The sequence below is a fragment of the Haliaeetus leucocephalus genome, unplaced genomic scaffold, assembly GCF_000737465.1.
Source record: "Haliaeetus leucocephalus isolate CR32 unplaced genomic scaffold, Haliaeetus_leucocephalus-4.0 Scaffold795, whole genome shotgun sequence".
Lineage (NCBI taxonomy): Eukaryota > Metazoa > Chordata > Aves > Accipitriformes > Accipitridae > Haliaeetus > Haliaeetus leucocephalus.
Genome location: NW_010973231.1, coordinates 4412204 through 4431295, shown reverse-complemented (window position 1 = coordinate 4431295; position 19092 = coordinate 4412204). Strand labels below are relative to the sequence as shown.

Sequence of the window (19092 nt, the reverse complement as noted above, 5' to 3'; positions counted from 1 at the left end):
TCTTCCAATTTGGCTCATTAGGATCATAGGAGAGTTCAAGCTGGATGGTATCTCAGGAGATGATAGAGTCAGAGAACAGTTCAGGTTGGCAGCGACCTTTGGAGATGATCTAGTCCGATGGCCCTGCTCACAGCAGGGTCAGCTGCAGCGGGTTGCCGAGGGCTGTGTCCGGTTGGGTTCTGCGGATCTCCCAAGGATTGAGAGTCCACAACCTCCCTGGGCAGCCTGTTCCAATACTCGATCACCCTCACAGTAAAAAAGTGTTTTATTTTGTTTCAGTGGAATTTCTGGTGTGTTTCAGTTTGTGCCCATTGCCTCTAGTCGTGTCACTGGGCACCACTGAGAAGAGTCTGGCTCCGTCCTCTTTGCAGTCCCCTCAGGTATTTATGCACATGGATAAGGTCCCCTGTGGGCTTCTCTTCTCCAGGCTGAGCAGTCCCAACTCTCTCTGCCTCTCCTTGTATGCCAGATGCTCCAGTCCATTGATCATCTTCGTGGTCTTTTCACTGGACTCTCTCCAGTGTGTCCCTGTCTCTTTGTACTGGGGAGCCCAGAACTGGACACAGTGCTCCAGGCATCTCTCACCAAGGCTGAGTAGAGGGTAAGGATCCCCTCCATTGACCTGCTGGCAACGCTTCTTGTAGCACAGCTCAGGATGCTGTTGGCTTTCCTTGCTGCAAGGGCACATTGCTGGCTCACATTCAACTAGTCCAGCCTCCTCCTGCTCAATGCTGGGGGGCCTCAAAGATTTTTTAAAGAACCTATACATAAAGGTGCTGTTAAACATGATAGTCATTGGAATGCTCTTGAAGCTCTGTACATAGCTGTGCTCTAATAGTAAGGATGGAGACCTTTTGTTTGCTGAGGGAAAAATACAGCCTTGATATGACATCCTGCCAGCCAAAGATAAAACACGCATTTTAGTGTTGTTTCAGTAACAATCTATGCGTGCGTTATTTGTGTTTACGTATGTGTTATCACTGGCTCTTGGGCCGCATGTATTCCACCTGCAGTATAGAGTAACTATAGTTCATAGACCAAACTCAGCTGCACTGAGAGAAAGATGCTTGTGTATTTGCTTAGCTTCTGTTAGCACAGGTACTTTTGCAAAGTTAATACTGTGTACAGTACCTCACAGCAGATGTTAAAAGGTTGTAGTCCTAAAATGTATTTAAATCCTCTGAGAAAAGACTATTACAGGTGTGCTGGGACAATATTTAACATTCAAAGTAGTGTTTATGAATGTATAGGTCAACAGGTATCTCTAAATGTAGTATGAGTGAAATCCTAACTATATTATTCAGGAACTGCTGTTAAGACTGAAGGCAGGGCTTCTTTCACCTTTTCAGCTGTACAACGACGAGGCTTTGGAGCAATACAAACTCTATTTTTAATTCTCATGGTTTAGCACAGATCTGATTTGTGACCATGCAGCCCTATTTATAAGATATGTTGTCCTCATTAGGGCCAGCCTACTCAGTTAAGGTGAAATAACTTAAGCTTATGATCCAAATCTCTGATATACTGGAAGTTGGGTGTAGAACCAACACTTGTTGGTTGACCTTTCATGAATTATTTGAGATAAATAAAGCCATAGTGGTGTTCTAGGAGTGGAATATGTGTTAAAGTGACTCTTGGATAAGAGCACCAGAGAAATTTGACCAAACGAAAGTTTTGGTTTAAATAAAAGAGTTTCCTAAAAGTCACCCCAGAATGAACATTCCTATCTAGTGAGAAACCATCTGTAACTATATATATTGCATATAATGTAACATAATACATATAACCCCCCCAGCATAATATGTACGTAGTAAAAATAGTGTACTATCAAAAGGGTATATAAGGGGTTTTAATAAACTGCTGCTCCTTCTTTTTTTTTTCTTTAATCTCTCCCCTGCTTTCTGTATTTCTTCAAAATGAGGGAGGAGGTGACTGTATGATTCCAGAAACAGTGAGACTAACTCTGACTTTGAAATGATACTTCGTAGTTGGAGGATGGATGACTACTGAAAAGACAAATCCATTTCTCAAATAAGAACTGTATTGTTATGCACAGTTTTTGTCTTTGCTAGTAATCATTTATTCTCCTTGGAAATACTAAGTACATTTTAAGAAAATCAGGGTCAGCATTAGAAGACAACAAGCTTTATTGGGCTGCAGTTCCAAAACCATTTTTTTTTTAAACTTATCAAAGCTGTAGATCTTGGGAAGGATGAAGCTGATAGGTTAAAGGTAAATACTTCTCCCAGTTTCCTTTAAAGATAAGCAAATTGGTTTCTAAGCCAACAGCACCTGCATGAGTCAAAACCACTGTTGTGGTTTAACTCCAGCCGGCAACTCAGCCCCACGCAGCCGCTCGCTCACTCCCCCTCAGTGGGATGGGGGAGAGAACTGGAAGAGTAAAAGTGAGAAAACTCGTGGGCTGAGATAAGAACAGTTTAATAGGTAAAGCAAAAGCTGCGCACAAGCAAAGCAAAACAAGGAATTCATTCCCCACTTCCCATGGGCAGGCAGGTGTTCAGCCATCTCCAGGACAGCAGGGCTCCAGCACGCCTAACGGTGACTTGGGAAGACAAACACCATCACTCCCAACATCCCCCCTTCCTTTTTGTTCCCCCAGCTCTGTCTGCTGATCATGACGTCCTGTGGTCTGGAATATCCCTTGGGTCAGTCGGGGTCAGCTGTCCCAGCTGTGTCCCCTCCCAACTCCTTGTGCCCCCCCAGCCTGCTCGCTGGTGGGGTGGGGGGAGAAGCAGAAAAGCCCTTGGCTCTGGGTGAGCACTGCTCAGCAGGAATGAAAACATCCCTGGGTTGTCAACCCTGTTTGGATCACAGATCCAAAACATAGCCCCATAGTAGCTACTGCGAAGAAAATTAACTCTATCCCAGCCAAAACCAGCACAACAATATTGCATACTTTTTTTGTAGAGCAGTGAATACTAGCAGTATTTGATGGCCAGCTTCTCAAAATCCGAATTCCACAATGAGGAGGAAAAAATATTTTTACAGCTAAAGAAGTTATTGGTTTTGTCGTACTTCGTTCTGATTATATTTTCAAAAGAATGTAATAAGCTGTATGAGAGCCATTTTTGTGTGCGTTTATATGCACAAACTTAAAGTTTTGTGACCAGATATCTACTTTATATACATCTGTATAAATGATAATTTCAGATGTTTTGTGGTGCAGTTCAACAGGTCCTTTTGAAAACTTCTCTGTGTCTTTTACCCTGTTGCATAACAAGAGCAATATAAATGCCATGTAAGAAAAGCAATACTTAGTGCAGAATTTTGTAAGTTCCCGTGAAGGGAAAAAAATACACTGAGTACCTTGTTCTTTTGCCATTTGCAAAACCCTCCTTACTTCGTATTTCCTTCTAGGTCTCTTCACAGTTTTCTAAACTTGGCTATTTTAATTTTTCTTTGGCCTGAAAGTTGCCGTACAGCGTTGGATCTCAGACACTGAGCAAACATGGTGATTTTTAAGTTACGCAAACATAAACAATTACACCTTTGCAAATCTATTCTGTAGCACAGATTTGGATTCTGACCACTTCATGTCCTGTTTTTTAAAGCTTGCATAAATGCATTGTTCTAGGGGTATTAAGAAAATAGGATGTTGGGTGGAAGGCAGATACTATAGGTCAAGACGGCTTTGCTAGTAAAACCAGTGAAGTGCTACATATTTGTCAACTTCTTTTTCTTACGATTCTCCAGGCCCAGTGAAAGAAGCTGTTATCTTGCAGCTTTGCAAGTTTTGCTAATAACCTGCACGCTGGGGACTTTCTGCCTGCAGAGCTATGGCAGTTACAAATCACCCCTCCTCACACCAAACCAGCGTAGCTGTATTAGGAGTCTGTTTGTAGTCACCACCAGCAGAAACCATCCTGGTGTGGAAGTTCCTGAATGCCCACTGAGTGTCAGCTGTGGTGTCCTACTTGCCACCACTTATAGGTATATATTAGAACTGATAGAAGAACATAGCGTATGGAAATAAACTGTGAAGTACACATGACTGTGAAAGTCTCTTTTATAAATGTGACCCTTAAAACAATGCATGTCTCTTTGGATGTTGCACAGACAGGGCTAAAAGATAACAGCATCCCATATAATTTAGAAGGAAAAGATTATTATTTTTTCCTTGCCATGGCCTTTTTAAGTTATTTCAAACCTTGCCTGTAGTTGCATTAAATTGCTAGATCTGTGTTGACATTTATTCGCAATTGTCAGTCTAATTTACACAGTGAAAAAGGGGATTATTCAGACCTTGTTTTCAAAAGATTTTAAGTTCCTCTTTCCATTGCTCGTGTTCTGTTTTCTGTCTGTATCATATTTCTTTTTGTTAATTTGCAACCCTCAGAAAGGCTTAAACAGTGAGTGCCAAGTACTGCTCATCAAAAGATCATTTCCAAGTTGTATTAATCTTTTCCAACATATTTTCCTGCATGAAAAAGAAAAAAAACCTGCCAAAAACATTCTTTGGCACATAATAAAATAATTTTGGGTAGCAGACATTTACTCTGAATTCTTGGCAGAAGGTGAACAGGTCAGATATCCAAGAAAAAAGGGTGTAACATTTATTATTAGTGAAAATTGCTTCTACAAAACTTTGGGTAACCAGGCACAACTGTAATTTTGGCAACTGACACAACCTACAGCTAGGGATCCTTTCTTTGTATTTCCCAGGGACTGTGAAAGAGCTTGTAATACAGGACACATTTCCCAGAGTTCTGGAAATAATTTTAATCGTTCAGCAATCCTAATCTTGAAACAAATGTACAAGCCCTATTGTTCAGCTGATTTTTCTAAAAATATATTTCAGCTGCAGTTCTCTACTTTAAATTGCTAATGTGTGTCCTTGTTAAGCCCTTTATGTAATTGCGAAGGTAAGTCTTCAAAAATAAGCAGACGCTGCCAAAACCAGAGAGGCACTCCAGGATGTATTACTGAGAAAGAAAAAGCTCAGCTAGGAGAAGAATCTCAGTCTGCTGTGAGTAATAAACAAGATGTGGTGTAGGATTTTTGCCCCCCTTTTTTTTTTTTTTAACTGTTTGTAGAACCTTATCAGTGGCTTGAGGCACCAGACACTTACGAACAGCAAGCAAACGCAATTCGAAGAAACTGGTGTCCTTTTTGTGACGCCTTGGCATAAGTACACTAGGGTTTTATGACCATATTTTTACAGATACATAATTACACTTAGACAGAAATCTAAGGAGAAGGAAGGATAGGGATCCATGCTGCAGTCTCAGTTCTCACTCAGTGCATCATATAGAAGGGGAAATACTAGGCTCTAAAATGGCAGCTACAGTTAAGTACAGTGAAGAACATCATTGTATTCTCTTGGGTAGTGAGCAAGAAATTATGTCATTTACCTCAGGAGTTAGATTAGCATGTGTTAGGGCCAGGATTAAGAAAATATAGTTGCACTAAGTTAAACTGTTTGCTTCTGGTTTTGCAGCCAGAAGTTGCATTCAAATATGCCCTTAGTGCTATGTGTCCCTTGCTTCTCTACACTGGTAAATCTAGACCTACAGAAGTCTTAATTTAGTGTTAACTGTGCTCTTTGTACGTCATTAGTATTTGGAGGAAATGATTTTGTTAATGGTCGTATTTGACTCTTCTTTAGTGGAATTGTTTTAAACTGCAGTGGTGGGGCTCTAATCTATTTCAGAACACCATGTTGCACCACTCTTGCCTTCCTGCTTAGATGGCACTCCCAAGACCCAGACGTCAAACTTGGGAAGATGTTTTTCCACTGGTTGCATCTGCTTTCTTTGGCAAACAGTTGTGTGGGCAGCTTTGGAGTTACTTGGGTTTGGTAATATGGTAAAGCAGCTAATGGGACTGTGTGGGGACATTTTTCCTCCTGCGTGTGATTTTCTTTTGGCTCATTACGCTGTGGAACGTTTCTACTTGATGTGTCTAAATCTCCAGGATTTTTGCCCATATACCCATTTATGGTCATAAAGAGGACTTTCCTTTAGCCCCTCACAACCACCTTTTTTTCCCTGCAGCCTGTACAGCTGTAGTCAGCTCTTGCGTGCCTTCCATTCTTGCATGAATTTTACATCGGTCAGAGTCTCAGCGGTAGTGCCAAGTACAAGACTACCTTAAGAAAACAGGCACCCATACAGCCAGAAAACTTGAGATTGCCAGTGGATCCCATTATAGCAGTTGCAGGTTGGTTCTACTGAGCCAGAAGTTTTAATCATTTCTAAAGCCTTGCTCATTTTTGTATCTTGTACCTGCCAAATACTTTTGAAGAGAGCAGCGTGTTACTTCAGAGGTGAGGACTGGAAGAGCTGGTATTGGGAATTCCCAAAAAGACAGACAACACAATGTCAGAGAAGTCAATGAAATAAGAAATGTTGGTTATTTCCACCTGGAGATGGTTAAATTGTTACAGAAAAAGAAGGGATTGTCAGATAGTTTATGCTTCCTTGTTTATTTTTTTTTCTCTCTTTCTATTGAGGTAATAACATTACTAATTTAGTGATTTCTGGAAGCTGAATGTAAGATCCCTGTATTTGAAAACCTCACTCTGGACTGCTTGAGTTAAAGAAATAGGAAAATTTATTAAAGGAAATGACACAGACCTCCGAATGAAATCTCACTATTTTCCAAGACAAAGGGCCACACTGGGCATTAGTTATACAAAGACTTGTAGGAACGGGTTGTTACTTGTAGTCAGTGTTGGAATAGAGACTGTTCATCATAGAAATGCCTGAGATGTGTGTGAAAGGCAATTTGATGTTCATAATTCTTTATTCTCTGTTTCATTCTACAGTAACAAATGTTTCAGTGAAAAATCTTACAGTATGAATAATTAAACTGAGTAATTTGCAAATAACTTAGAAACATCTGGGTTTTTTAAAGTTATTTGAACAGTATACTAGTTAGATTTACCAGAGAAAACTAAGTCCAGTTAGCTCACAAAGAGAAAATTTCCGCAGTATTCAACAGATTGCTTAACTATTGCTAATCAGGGCATTCCCGAGGTAATTCCTGAGTAACCGGCGAAGACTGAAACACTTCAGAAGTCATTGCTTCCACAGACCCCTCTTTGTCATTGCCCTCACCCGTACGAACGCAGCAGTAGGTACTGTAGCTGTTACAATTTAAGATTGCAATTTAAACAAGACTGCTTTTTATGGTGCTAAAGGGATCAGAAAATGAAAGGAGCACTTAGTGAATGTCAGTTAGCTGGATCTGTGATTGCCAGATGAGCTAGTGTGGGGAATACGCGGCAGCACCCCAGTTGCATGCCTAAAAGGAAGAATCCTTCACTCCCAGAAGAGGTGAGACACATCTCTGGAGAAGACGAGGCATTCCCCAGGCTGTGTGGCTGCCCAGTGCCCTTCCTACGCCTACGTTTGACAGGCATTTCTGCCATGAACCAGGCATATTACAAACAATTAAAAGTACGTAGCCTGCAGATCAAACAAGCACACAAGAAGGAGCATTATGTTCATTTAATGATCGATGACAAATCCTGTTTTAAGGGGAGGCCATTTTTAACTGAAAAAGGAGCAGCCAAGGGAAAAAAAAATCTCGATCATCTCCATTTTTGCAGTTACAGCAAAATTTATCAGTGAAATTCTACAAAACACATCTCTACGTACGCATTTTTTGGCACTGCCTAGGGCAAGAATTCCCCAATGGCAGTGTATGTGCCACTGAGAGTATACACAGACACCTCGGTGTGGGAAAAGATGCAGCACAGACCAGGACCTGTTACCACTGTCGGTACAAAAAAGTGCAGGAATCTCTCAATGAAGAATTTCACTCAGTTTTCAAGTCAGAAACACTTGCATAACAATTTTTGCCATTGGGGGGGTGTCATTTAAGTAATTTTTTCTGCATTCATTATTTCCTTTATGCTTTTATGCTCTGTAATATCTTTCAAGACCGACTATTCCACAGTTGATAAGTCCACCTCCCTTTAAGGTGATCATACCAAGATCTGTGCTGTTCATTTGGCTATTTTTTTCATGTATGATAATGTATTTACAGATTATACATAGTTTAATGGTTTATGTTTTCCCATCTTTTTTGAGGTAGAAAAAACCGCGAAGCCATTCTGTTAAGCCTGCTGAAAGATGCCGTTTAAGGCACTGGTCATGTCACAGCACAAGTGACTAGTTCACTGGTATGAAACCAGCTCAGTGTGTGGCTGTGCTCTCTGCCCTTCGGCCCTTTGTGTTCATGTCTTTAACCTTAAAAGCTCATAGTCTCATTGCATGTGTCCTCGAAGGGTTTGCTACATTAAGATTTCATTTATTGGTGCTATTTGAATAGAAATTACTATTTTATAGGGTGATTATTACGGTCACCAAAATGACAAAATTTATGACAAATAATGCATACAGACACAGATTTGCAACTGTCATTCATTTCACTGCTACTACAGCATTTTGAGTTTGGGTCTGTTGCATTTTTATGTGATCCCTACCGCATCCTTTCTTCAGATCCCCACTTGCAGAGCACCTTCTGTCTGCTCTCGCTCCCCAACTGCCTTGACAGCCTGCACAGAGTCACTGGAGGAGGAGGGGTGCTCGTGTCTTGGCTTTGCATTCCCCACTGTGGTTTCATACACTTAGAAGGAAGGCCAAATTAACATTTGTAACACAAGCTAACATTTAAAAAAACTTGTCTTTGTTTAATAGAAATCACCTTTTTGTAAGACTGAACTATAGAGCTGCAACATTGCTGTATAATTCAGTGCACCCACATGCAGAGCCCCGAAGAGAGCTGGTGACATCTGGTAACTATAAAAGCAAAGCTCAAGTGATTCTTCAGCGTTATCAGAAACCTGATGTGGGTACAGCTTCATTCAGGATTTTGTTAACTGCGTGTGTTACTTTTAAAACTGGTCTACTTTCCTATGAGCCTTATATAAATGCTATGGTAGTACAAGAAATCAGGAGGTAATTAGCTGTTGGTCAGTGAGCTGGTTGACTTGTTTCTGTTGTGGTTTTTTTTTATTACAATTGTATGGGAGGATTTTTCCAAGAGGGGTGAGGAACACAGTGTCTAGCAGCACCCATTTAAGCAGTTTTTGCTTCATTGATCTTCAGTATTTAGATCTTACCAGATAAGGTTTTAAGAAAGTTTGTCATAACTGCTGGAGATGCGCGAGTGAGATTGCTCTTCAGTGACAGCATAGCCAGGAGTTTTGTGTCTCCTCATCTAACAGGTGCTTTGGTAATAGTTTCTTAGCATTGAGAGAAGCAGTAAAATAGCAAGATTCATTGCAATAGCACAACTGGGTTTTGTGCTGAGAAGTTCCTTCTCTCACATGCAGTGAGGTGAGATGTGTTGCTCTTTAGGGATGTGGCAACTCAAGGATGAGAGGTACAAAGTCATAGTTAAAAGTAAGCCTACTGTAGATCCACAGTAATAATTTTCCTTTTTTTTATATTTTCTATCGATGTTTGTTGGTTGCCATTTTTATGCCATCTGCCTTTCGACTGAATCAGAGACGACGTTACAATTTTCTGAGCTGCCGAGTCACAAACTAGCTGCTGGCTTTTTTAGCAGTCAACTTCAGTGCTTCTGGACAACAGCTTAATTTTCCCATTCTTCTCTATTCTTAAGTAGATTTGCTGACTTATCCGTCATGCATTTTAAAGTCCATTCCTTTTCAAGAAGGTATTGTTACTGTTGTTGATTAATTTAAATACACGTAAATTAAGTGGGATCTGGTTCTCTAATTCTGGTTAGTTGCATGCCATGTATTTATATATACATAGAGATTTCAGTGTTCAGTGATCAAGCCTGAGATCTCTCAGATGCAGGCCGTGTGCGCTCAGTGCTTGATTTCTTCCTCATTGTGGTGTCCAGTAATGTGCTTACATGTCCTACAAAACTAATAACAAGGGAAAAATATTGCCCCGCAGATTGCTATTTTGGATGCAGCGGGAGGTCCAGCAGCTCATAAACTAGACCAGGACATAAAGAGCAATACAGCATAGGAATTGCACCAGGGATTAGAGAAATGATACTGCAGTTTTTCAGGTGTTTTTTCCTGTGCTTTATTTTTATGCCTTGTAATCCTACATAATTCTGCTCATAGGTGGACCCGCCACTTCCTAAAAAGTGTCCAAAGCATCCCAACCATCCCCCAAAACTGGGGGAGCACCAGGAAGGGAAGGTAGCGTTGGGAAGGCAGAGGATAGAGGCTGTTACCAGGATCAGGAGAAAAACAATGGCAAAACAAAATGTGTAGGGGGAGAGAATCATAGAGAAATACATACCTTGGTTTCAAATGTGGGAGGCATTCTGTTTCTCGGCTTGTTTTTGCTATCTATCTATGATCATAATTGAGCTAGCTGCAAAAAGGATCTTGAAAACAATTTGAGTGAGAGAGAAAGCATTACTGTGGAGCGAGCCCAAAATCCCGTCCTCCAGCCCACACATAATTGGACATTGCAGTGATATGGGGGAAATCCCTTAACGGACAAAACTATAAATGAAACTACTGTTGACAAGGGGAAGAGGCGCAGCTATATTTAACGGAAGGATTTTCATTTGAGAGCTGCTTTCTTTTTCTTCCTTTTTTTTCTTTTTTTTTTTCTTTTCTTTCTTGTCTAGTCAGTGGAGACTGTGAGGGCTCTTCCTGTTTGAGACAGTGCATGGGTGGTTTCCCCAAGGCTTTTAATGTTAGATTAATGCTCTGGAGACAGTGTGGTGATAAATGGGTTCCTACAGTTATATCTACATCCTGTTCCCCCTTCCCCCTCCCGCATCTGCCCCTACATACAGTCACCCTGCAGCGCTCGCCTTCATACCCAGCAACAGTTTTGAGCAGCTTCAGCCAGGATTTAAGGCACCACTCTTTAAAATCTGGCCACCAAAATTCTTTAATTGTCAGTGCCGTCACCTTCATTACCCCTTACTTCTCAGACAATGACAAAAATGATACAGGGACGAGAAAGACTTCTGGTTAAAGGACGGGCCGCTGCACCAGCTTGTCGTCTGCTGCTCGGCAGATCCCAATTAATTACTTTTGCTATTACTGTTCACTTTCAGAAAATAGATTTACAGGAGTGGCCTTTCTGTTGTTTCACATTTTAATGGGAATGCTCTGCACATCATATTGTACTCAGCAATAAATGAGCAGAGGATTTGAAATCTCTTCCCTGGTACAAGGGAATGGCTCCCCTGTGTCAGCTGCATCTACGCCTTGATTTTATACAACTTGCACACTGATCGGAATTTAAGTATTTAGCTTCAGCAAACACCAACACCGAAATACAGCAAAGGAAATGAAGATTTGAGGCGCTTTTTTTAGCTGGACCTGCCCTTGTGGCGATTCTTATTTTTTATGTGTTTGGTTTTGCTTTCAGTTAGTGCGGTTCTCTGGTTATTTTTCTCCGCGTGCGTTTCCATTTCTATACGGCTTCCCCTATGTGTGCAGCGTGTAGGGGAGGGGGCTGGGCGGTGGTGGTGGCAGGGTGGTCAGGATGGCTCTGGTTAACCTCCCTGGCTCTATGCAGCCAGCCCGTGTCCTTCTGCTTACAGGGCAGCGTCTCTCAGATCTCTGAGCAGAATTATTTTTAGCCCATGAAGGTGTATCTGGCTGGTGCATTTAGATTTCATGTCATGGCTTCCTTTTCCTGCTCTCAGGTTTCTCCCACTCGGCCTTCACCTTCGGTATTGAGAGCCACATCAGCCAGTCCAACATCAACGGAACACTAGTGCCACCTGCCGCACTCATCTCCATCCTCCAGAAGGGGCTCCAGTATGTGGAGGCCGAGATCAGCATCAACGAAGTAAGTAGCCCCGCCAACGAAGTAAGTAGCCCCGCCAGCAAAGTACATACGCCCGCCAACGAAGTAGCCCCGCCAACGAAGTAGCCCCGCCAACAAAGTAAGTATGCCCGCCAGTGAAGTATGCCCGCCAATGAAGTAAGTAGCCCCGCCAACGAAGTAAGTAGCCCCGCCAACGAAGTAAGTAGCCCCGCCACCGCTGGCACAGCTCGCACCACTGACCCGGCATGCCGGGGCTGGCGAAGCGAGGTGTCCCAACAGCCCAGGGACGCAAGCCACCGCTCTGCGGTTTCTCTTGATCTGGTTTAATTTTGTTCCTTATATTTTGTCCCATCCCCAGCAGAAAGCTGAAAAGCTCTGAGATTGATACATATTTCAATTTTTAGCTGTGGCATTTAGGCCTTCTTTGCGCTGCTTACGTGGATTTTATGGTGTTTCCACTACCCCAGTCAACAAATCCGGGGTGCACAGATTCTTGCAGCTAACAAGAAAATGCATCTGTGTTTACAGTCTTGCGTGTTCAAGGTCATGGTGGAATCTGGCAGGAAGAGCCTGCAGTGTAGGTTAAAACTTCACTCCCTGACACCTGCTAGCAGGCAGCACTGCTTGCAAGCCATGAGAAGCCTGATCAAAAATCCACGGAGGTCACTGGAGAGCTTCTGTCTGATTTCAGTGACTTTGGCTCAGATCATTTAAGACCAGGGATCATCCTCTCATGTACATGGCGAAACGGTTGTGTGTAAATTCTGCCCCTGGCTGGGGCACTGGTTGTCTGTGAGGATTGTATGAGCAGCCACAAAGTGTCTCTGTTCTCTTTGAACTGCCAAGGGAAACAAAGAGGGGATTGGGAAAAGCCAGCATTTTTGCCCTGCCAACCTTAAAGGCGTGATGCTTTGAGAGAGTGAAGCATGACAGATAAGCAAGTACTGCATTACAAAATATTTACCATAGATACTCATAATTGACAGAGATCTGTAATAAATATTAATACATAAAAAGCTGTTGTGTTTTCCTCTATAGCTGAATGTAGCATGTGAACAGCATGGGTGAGAACAAAGGAATATAAAATAGAGAAAAGGTGGTGTTGTTTGCTATGTGTAGTTTGGAAACTCATTTGTTTTTATCACTAACATTCTGTGCAGTTTTCTTTTTATGACTTGATACCGTGTTTAAGAGTTGCATATGTGTCATTTTTTAATTGGGGCAATGACATTTGACATTCGTGCCAAGCTGCACTTTGATGCAGTTGTAATAACAAACCAGTGTTAGAAATCTGTCCCAATTTGCTGCTACTTAACATTTTGCCCTGTGCCTGAAATTGGAGCTACACAGTTAGAAACTTTCAGCCATGAACAGCACCTATCGGTTCAGGTCGTATGACAGCTGTAGGGGTCTGCTCCCGAGCATCCAGCTTCAGAACTGGCCTCAGTTGAGAGAACAATCTAAAAATACACGTTGTCACCATTAAGATTTATGTTGCTCTCGTCATGGTTTGATTCTCTTCAAATACGTACTATTAAGTACAATACAGCAAAGCAAAGGCCGTTCTTGCTACATCTGAATGCCAGTAAGGGTTACGTATATGCTTCTGTATGTGTTACGTCTCTATCTGTATTACTCGAGAGCAGCGAGTAATCAGTGAATCTGTAAACTAATGTGTATAAAATTTAAGTATTGTTTGTGATCTGTTAAAGGGCAGTCATGGAAATAGTCCAGTGAGCAGTTTTACAGTTAAAAATGTAAATGCCAAAATCCATTGGCAAACATTTTTTTCATTGTGTAGCAAGGATTTGAGCCAGGATTCAAATAAATGTCTGTAGAGACATTTACGTAAAAAATGTTGAGGAGGAAGAGAGCTTATATTTTTCTTCTCTAATGACTCTTCCCTCCTTTTCTTCCCCGTGAGGAAACAAATATGTATTATCTTAATATTGTAATTGTAAGGGGTAATTCAATGACTAGTCCAACAGAAGCATACTAGTCAGCCAAATGGTTATTTTTCTTTATTGTTATCTATTGAAAATTATATTATTTCGCAGCTACTTCATCTATCCATATCCTAATCTTATCTGCTATTCCTCAAACACAAATCTTTCACTGCTGGGTCTTGAAAATTTCAAAGAATGAAGGGGAGTTTGCAGAAGATCAGTAAAATGGCACTTTACGGAGGCTACTAAAACCTTTTTCCTATATTGAAGATAATAGGAAAGTGAAGTAAAGCTAAGTAGATACAGCAGTTATTGACCTGAGTCTGTATTAAGTCTTAAAAAACAGCCCTTAAAGGTTAACTCAGTTGTTAAACCTGAAGCCTAATTTACAGAAATCAAAATGAAATCCATAACTAGTATGAATAAAACTAGCGGAATACAGGAAAAATAATAGTAAAGCAGTCCTGTACAATCAGCTACAACTGGTAGTACTGGATTGATGAACGCCACGTAAGAAACCACTGAATTTGTGCATACATCTTATTTTGGCTGAGGTTCATTATTCATCAGCTGCTTCCATTTCTATGCCTCTGCAAGTGCAGGAAGACAAACAGTTCAACCAAAGTCTATTTGCTTTTGTTGTGGCTTTAGCCATGACTCTTTTTTTCCAACTACAAAACGCAGAGAAACTTTCTGTCATCAGTCAAACATTGTTTTTTTCCCCAACATAATTTTTTTGCATCTGTAAAGTGTTTATGCCTGAATTTTCTATAAAATTACAGTAAATGACTTATTCATCAAACAGATTTTTAAGTGGAACATGAGTACCACCATCTTGGATCTGAGAGAGACGGTCCGTAATAATGTGGCACTGTTGGTTTAGTCAAAGTGCAGTATCTTCACACAACGTAGTTTTGTTTCTTTATGTCATTACCTCTTTGCCGACCTTAAATGGTGAGGATCCTAAACTTGCAGTTTCACTTCTGCTCTTTTTCCCTGCAGGATGGTACAGTATTTGACGGCAGGCCAATAGAATCACTGTCTCTGATAGACGCGGTGATGCCTGATGTTGTTCAGACCCGGCAGCAAGCATTCAGAGAGAAACTAGCTCAGCAACAAGCCAGTGCAGCGGCGGCAGCAGCAGCAACGGCAGCAACAGCGGGAGCAACGACGACTGCTGTTTCCCAGCAGAACACACCAAAGAACGGAGAAGCCACTGTGAATGGAGAGGAGAATGGGGCACATGCAATAAGTAAGCCAACCCATGCAGCTGCTTGCAACTACTGGGCAATTTGAGTTTCAATAATATTCTTGTACTTTGTTGGTGTCTGCAAGGCAGTAGAACTCGGAGGAATCATTTCAGGAGGGTAGGGTATTTCTAGAAAGGCTGCTGAGTAAAAGTCATGTTTCACGTCACAGTGCTATGTTTTGGTGGTGTCCTCTCAGAATCCAGAAACTTCAGATATCTTCAGAATTGCAAGTTGAGGACAGTATCAAGAAGTGGAGCTGTATGCGCTCTCTCATTTTGGCCAGGCTAGGAGGGAGGCGGGTTGACGGTCTGGGACCCACAAGCCATACCTGTGTAAATGAAGCATGGCCAGACCATAGCCTTGAGCGGTAACTATCCTATGATCATCCATAGCCTTGGCATGGTCCTTGGCACAGTTTGGACTATACCAGCTATCCATTCTTGAACAGTATTGCCAAGCACGGGATAGGGAGTCGCACATGCCAAGGACCGTTCCCAGCGGACAACTTGGATGCAGCCAACCCATCTTGAAGGCATAGAGGAAAGAGTTCCTCGCCTTTTTATTTAATATCACATGCTTAGTCATACAGTCCACTGCAGATCTCTAATTGAATGTCTTACCTTCCCAAGATTTCCTTAGTCTGTGGGAACAGTCAGTTCTCAAGAGCTCTGAATTCACCTTTGTTTATTGGTGATGGTGGTAGGCGGCGCTCGTATCTTAGACATCTAAAGTCAGACATATAAAACAAGGAGTCGACATACCTGCTTGTGTAACTAGATCTTGACGACTGTGCTAACATTGTGGGGCAGATACGATTAATGGTTCAGGTTTCTGTGTGCAAGCTGTTAGGGCACTGGCTAACTTCTGACATGAGACCTTAATGCCTGATTGCCTTCTGAGGAAATTCTAGAGGAACACGCATGGCAGGCTTTGTAGGAAGCCCCAAGAGCTCTTTGGCTTAGACAGGTAACAGGTCAGGACTGTAGTCATGTAACACATTTTATTTGATCTGCAGAGGAGATACCTTTATCAGTATCCATCTTCTCTTTGATCTGAATAGATTCCTCTGTGGGTCAGTGAGAAAAATGCTTTCAAACCAGGTTTTTCTTCAGAGAATTCCAGTTAGACAGGATAGTTTCCCCTAATAAAACTGCAATTATTTAAATTACATTTTTCATTTCAGAAAGCAATTGTAGAAAAAGTTCTGAAAAAAATTGAAAATATTAATCTGCTTTTTGACTACAGATTGCGTATGTTTTACTTCCAACTGACCTTTTGTTTTGAAATTGAACTTATTTCATATGTGAAAGGGTGCAAACAGAAATGAAAGCACTTTTAAATGTATCAAACGCTGACATTTTGTTTGTTGCCACTTTCCTTCAGCTGATTTATGAAAATTTGGGGGGAATGTCTTCCTGTGTCAGGACCAAAAAAAACCAAATTCTTAAGGTAGAAAACTGATTATCAGTTCATCACTAATACAGAACCACTCAGACTTATTTCCTTCTGATCTGAAGAAACACTCATACTATGGTATTAATAAAAGAAAAGCCTTGCAGATCAGTTCAGATGTATGACCACACTCTAAGCCTTGATTCTCAGATCTGCCATTTTATTATTAAAAAATAATAATTCTCTCGGCAATTTTTAATAGAAGGATTTTCATGAACAGTTGCAGACCTTCCTTGGAGAGTTGAGGAGGAGAAGTCCTGTATGACTTAATACCATCCAAGAGCTCTGTCTGGAGCAGGATGCAAGAACATGATACCCTGTTGTCCAGTAAAATTTCGCAGGGGTAGGATATGTGTCAATGAATGAGATTCCACCAGACAGCAAATTTCAAAGTGTTACTGTGGCTAAGCAGCCTACCAGGCAGACAAGTTAACTGAGCAGCGGCAATGGGAAGACAGAAAGTCCTTGAGGAGTAGCTGGGCAGCTGGCATGTGTTGTTGACAGCTGCTCTTGTGCCAGGTGGTCATCCTGGGTGAAGAGGTGAGCTCGGCAATTTAAGGAGAAGGAGGCTTTGGAGAGAAGCTGCTGAGAAATCCAGGGATAGCCCACTCTCTGATCTGGGTGCCTCCCTCGCCTTGGGCGGACTATAACCTTTCTGTCTGAGGCATTCAGAGGATATCAGCAAGGGGATGTAGCACAACTCAGATGAGGATTATACAGGGGAGATGCACACAGAACTGCAGAGCTGGCATTCTCACCCTCGAACAGACCTGTTTAAATAAAGTCCAAGAGATCTGCCTCCATAATTACCAGAAACCACTAGAAATAAAGACTAACAAATCTAGCTGGCAGTTTACTGGCTGGGTCTGATTAATACTTACAATTGTATTTCCCTCTTTTGTAGTATAGTTAGAAAAATGTAGTTACATTAATGAAATAGCAAAAGGGTCATACCCTTTGTTTCATTGCTTATGCAGGGCAAACTGTATATCCAGCCTTAGTTTTTCCCTTATCACCACATTCAGAGAGTCTGTTTAGTCGAGGATAGACTAAAGCAAAGGGTCTGGCAAGAGCTTAGGTTAGGACAAAAGGTTTAAGGTAGGATTGGACAAAAGTTTAGGATAGGATGTAAAATAGGTAAGGTAGAAGCTGGGAGACCAGCTGGGTAGAAAAGACCGCTGATACGAAAGGTGTGAGAAACTTCCCAAACCTTCATTTTCACTGTTGATGGATTCCGCAGAACTGGCATATAGTGGGATGGGTTTGGGTAGTGTGCTAGTCCTTAGTCATATCTGTCATAAAAAAGCAGGATGGGGGGAGCAGGTGAAAGAGATGTCTTTGGGAAGTTACCTAGTTTGCATTTATTCTGACATGGAGTTCTCCCTGACACTATAAGTCTTCCCAAAAAAGTGTTAATATATTTAATATATTTTTTGTGTGTGGTGTTATCAATATAATATGATAGGGTGATTTGATTTAAGAAAGGGAAGAGACAGAAAAAAAATCTAACAATAACAACAGTTGGAGGTGCAGATTCAAATACTAAATAAATAAAATTGCTGCCTTCTCTTGCTGCTTCCTGAGTAGTGTTTTCAGCTTTGGGTCACATAAAAAATTAGTAGAAAAAATAAAAATCGTCATGTAGAAATGGAGCCAAACTTTGGATTGTTTTCCAACTCAAATATTTTTAGTGTCGTTTGTTTCATTATATTTGCAAGGATTGGCTTGGGTTGAAGAAAAATAAAGCTCTGGAAAAAAGACTGAGCCCAGTTCATTTATTGTAACTACAGCCGTAAAGAACAACTTCAGTGAAAGCCCTGTCAAAGATTTAAGTGAAAAAACACATTTCCTAAGAAAAGACAGGGTTAGCACTGGTAAGATCTTAAAAATACATCTTTTTTTAATTTGGAGATAGAGTTAATATTACTGGTATGTTAGAGTTATATTTTTTTTTTAAAAAGCTTCATCATAATAGTTTGGGGGAATATGACTTTTAATTTCCATTGATGGGGTTTTTAATACATTTGAGGAAAAAAAATTAGAATAACATAGCGTAGACTTAACCAAAGAGTCTCTGGCCTTTGGAAAACATTTGGGCAGAGTCCTCCACTATGTGACCTGCAGACTTCAGTTTTTCACCTATGAGGGTCTGTTGCACTCGGTAGAACTGTCCTCTCTTTCAGAGACACCCTCAGAAGCATTCTTTGTGCAAATGAGGTCTTAACCAAGAGCTTTCTACTCTGAAGATGCTTTAAGAAAAAAGAAGCCTATTCTTGATGATTACTGTATCTTACTTACCTATTTATTCTCATTCTCCATGCACACATTGTTGCTGCATCCATAGGAAAGCCAAATTTTCACAAGACCAGGGCTCGCAAGAGCTCGTGCTGTGTAAGGAGCTCAGCACCCTTACGAGGGTGCTGTCTTGTCCTCAGGGGTTGCCTCAGTTCTTTGTTGTTACCGTAATCGTACCCGTTTTATATCGCTAGTGTCTATCTGAATCTAAGAGCCTGAAGCAGTATCGGAGACGCATGAACTGTCCCATTTGTTCAACAGGGCATTTTAATTTTTGTGTTTAATAGTAACACTAAATATGAACGTTCCTGACTACTGGTGAAAATAGGAAGAAAACACATACAATGTGAGCATTTGCGAACGATTTCTGAAAGACTCCTCATCTTTCCCTCCCTT

The 19092-nt window shown here is 41.2% G+C and overlaps 1 protein-coding gene across 4 annotated transcripts in view; it reads left to right on the top strand.

Moving 5' to 3' along the window:
• The window catches only part of TBL1X (transducin (beta)-like 1X-linked), a 179549-nt gene that overhangs the window by 128150 nt on the left and 32307 nt on the right, over positions 1 to 19092 (top strand). For all 4 annotated transcript variants that reach the window (XM_010581590.1, XM_010581587.1, XM_010581588.1 and 1 more), the window contains 2 exons: positions 11629 to 11774; positions 14702 to 14951. In XM_010581590.1, the coding sequence (XP_010579892.1) occupies positions 11629 to 11774; positions 14702 to 14951 (396 nt within the window). The remainder of the gene's footprint in view (positions 1 to 11628; positions 11775 to 14701; positions 14952 to 19092) is intronic.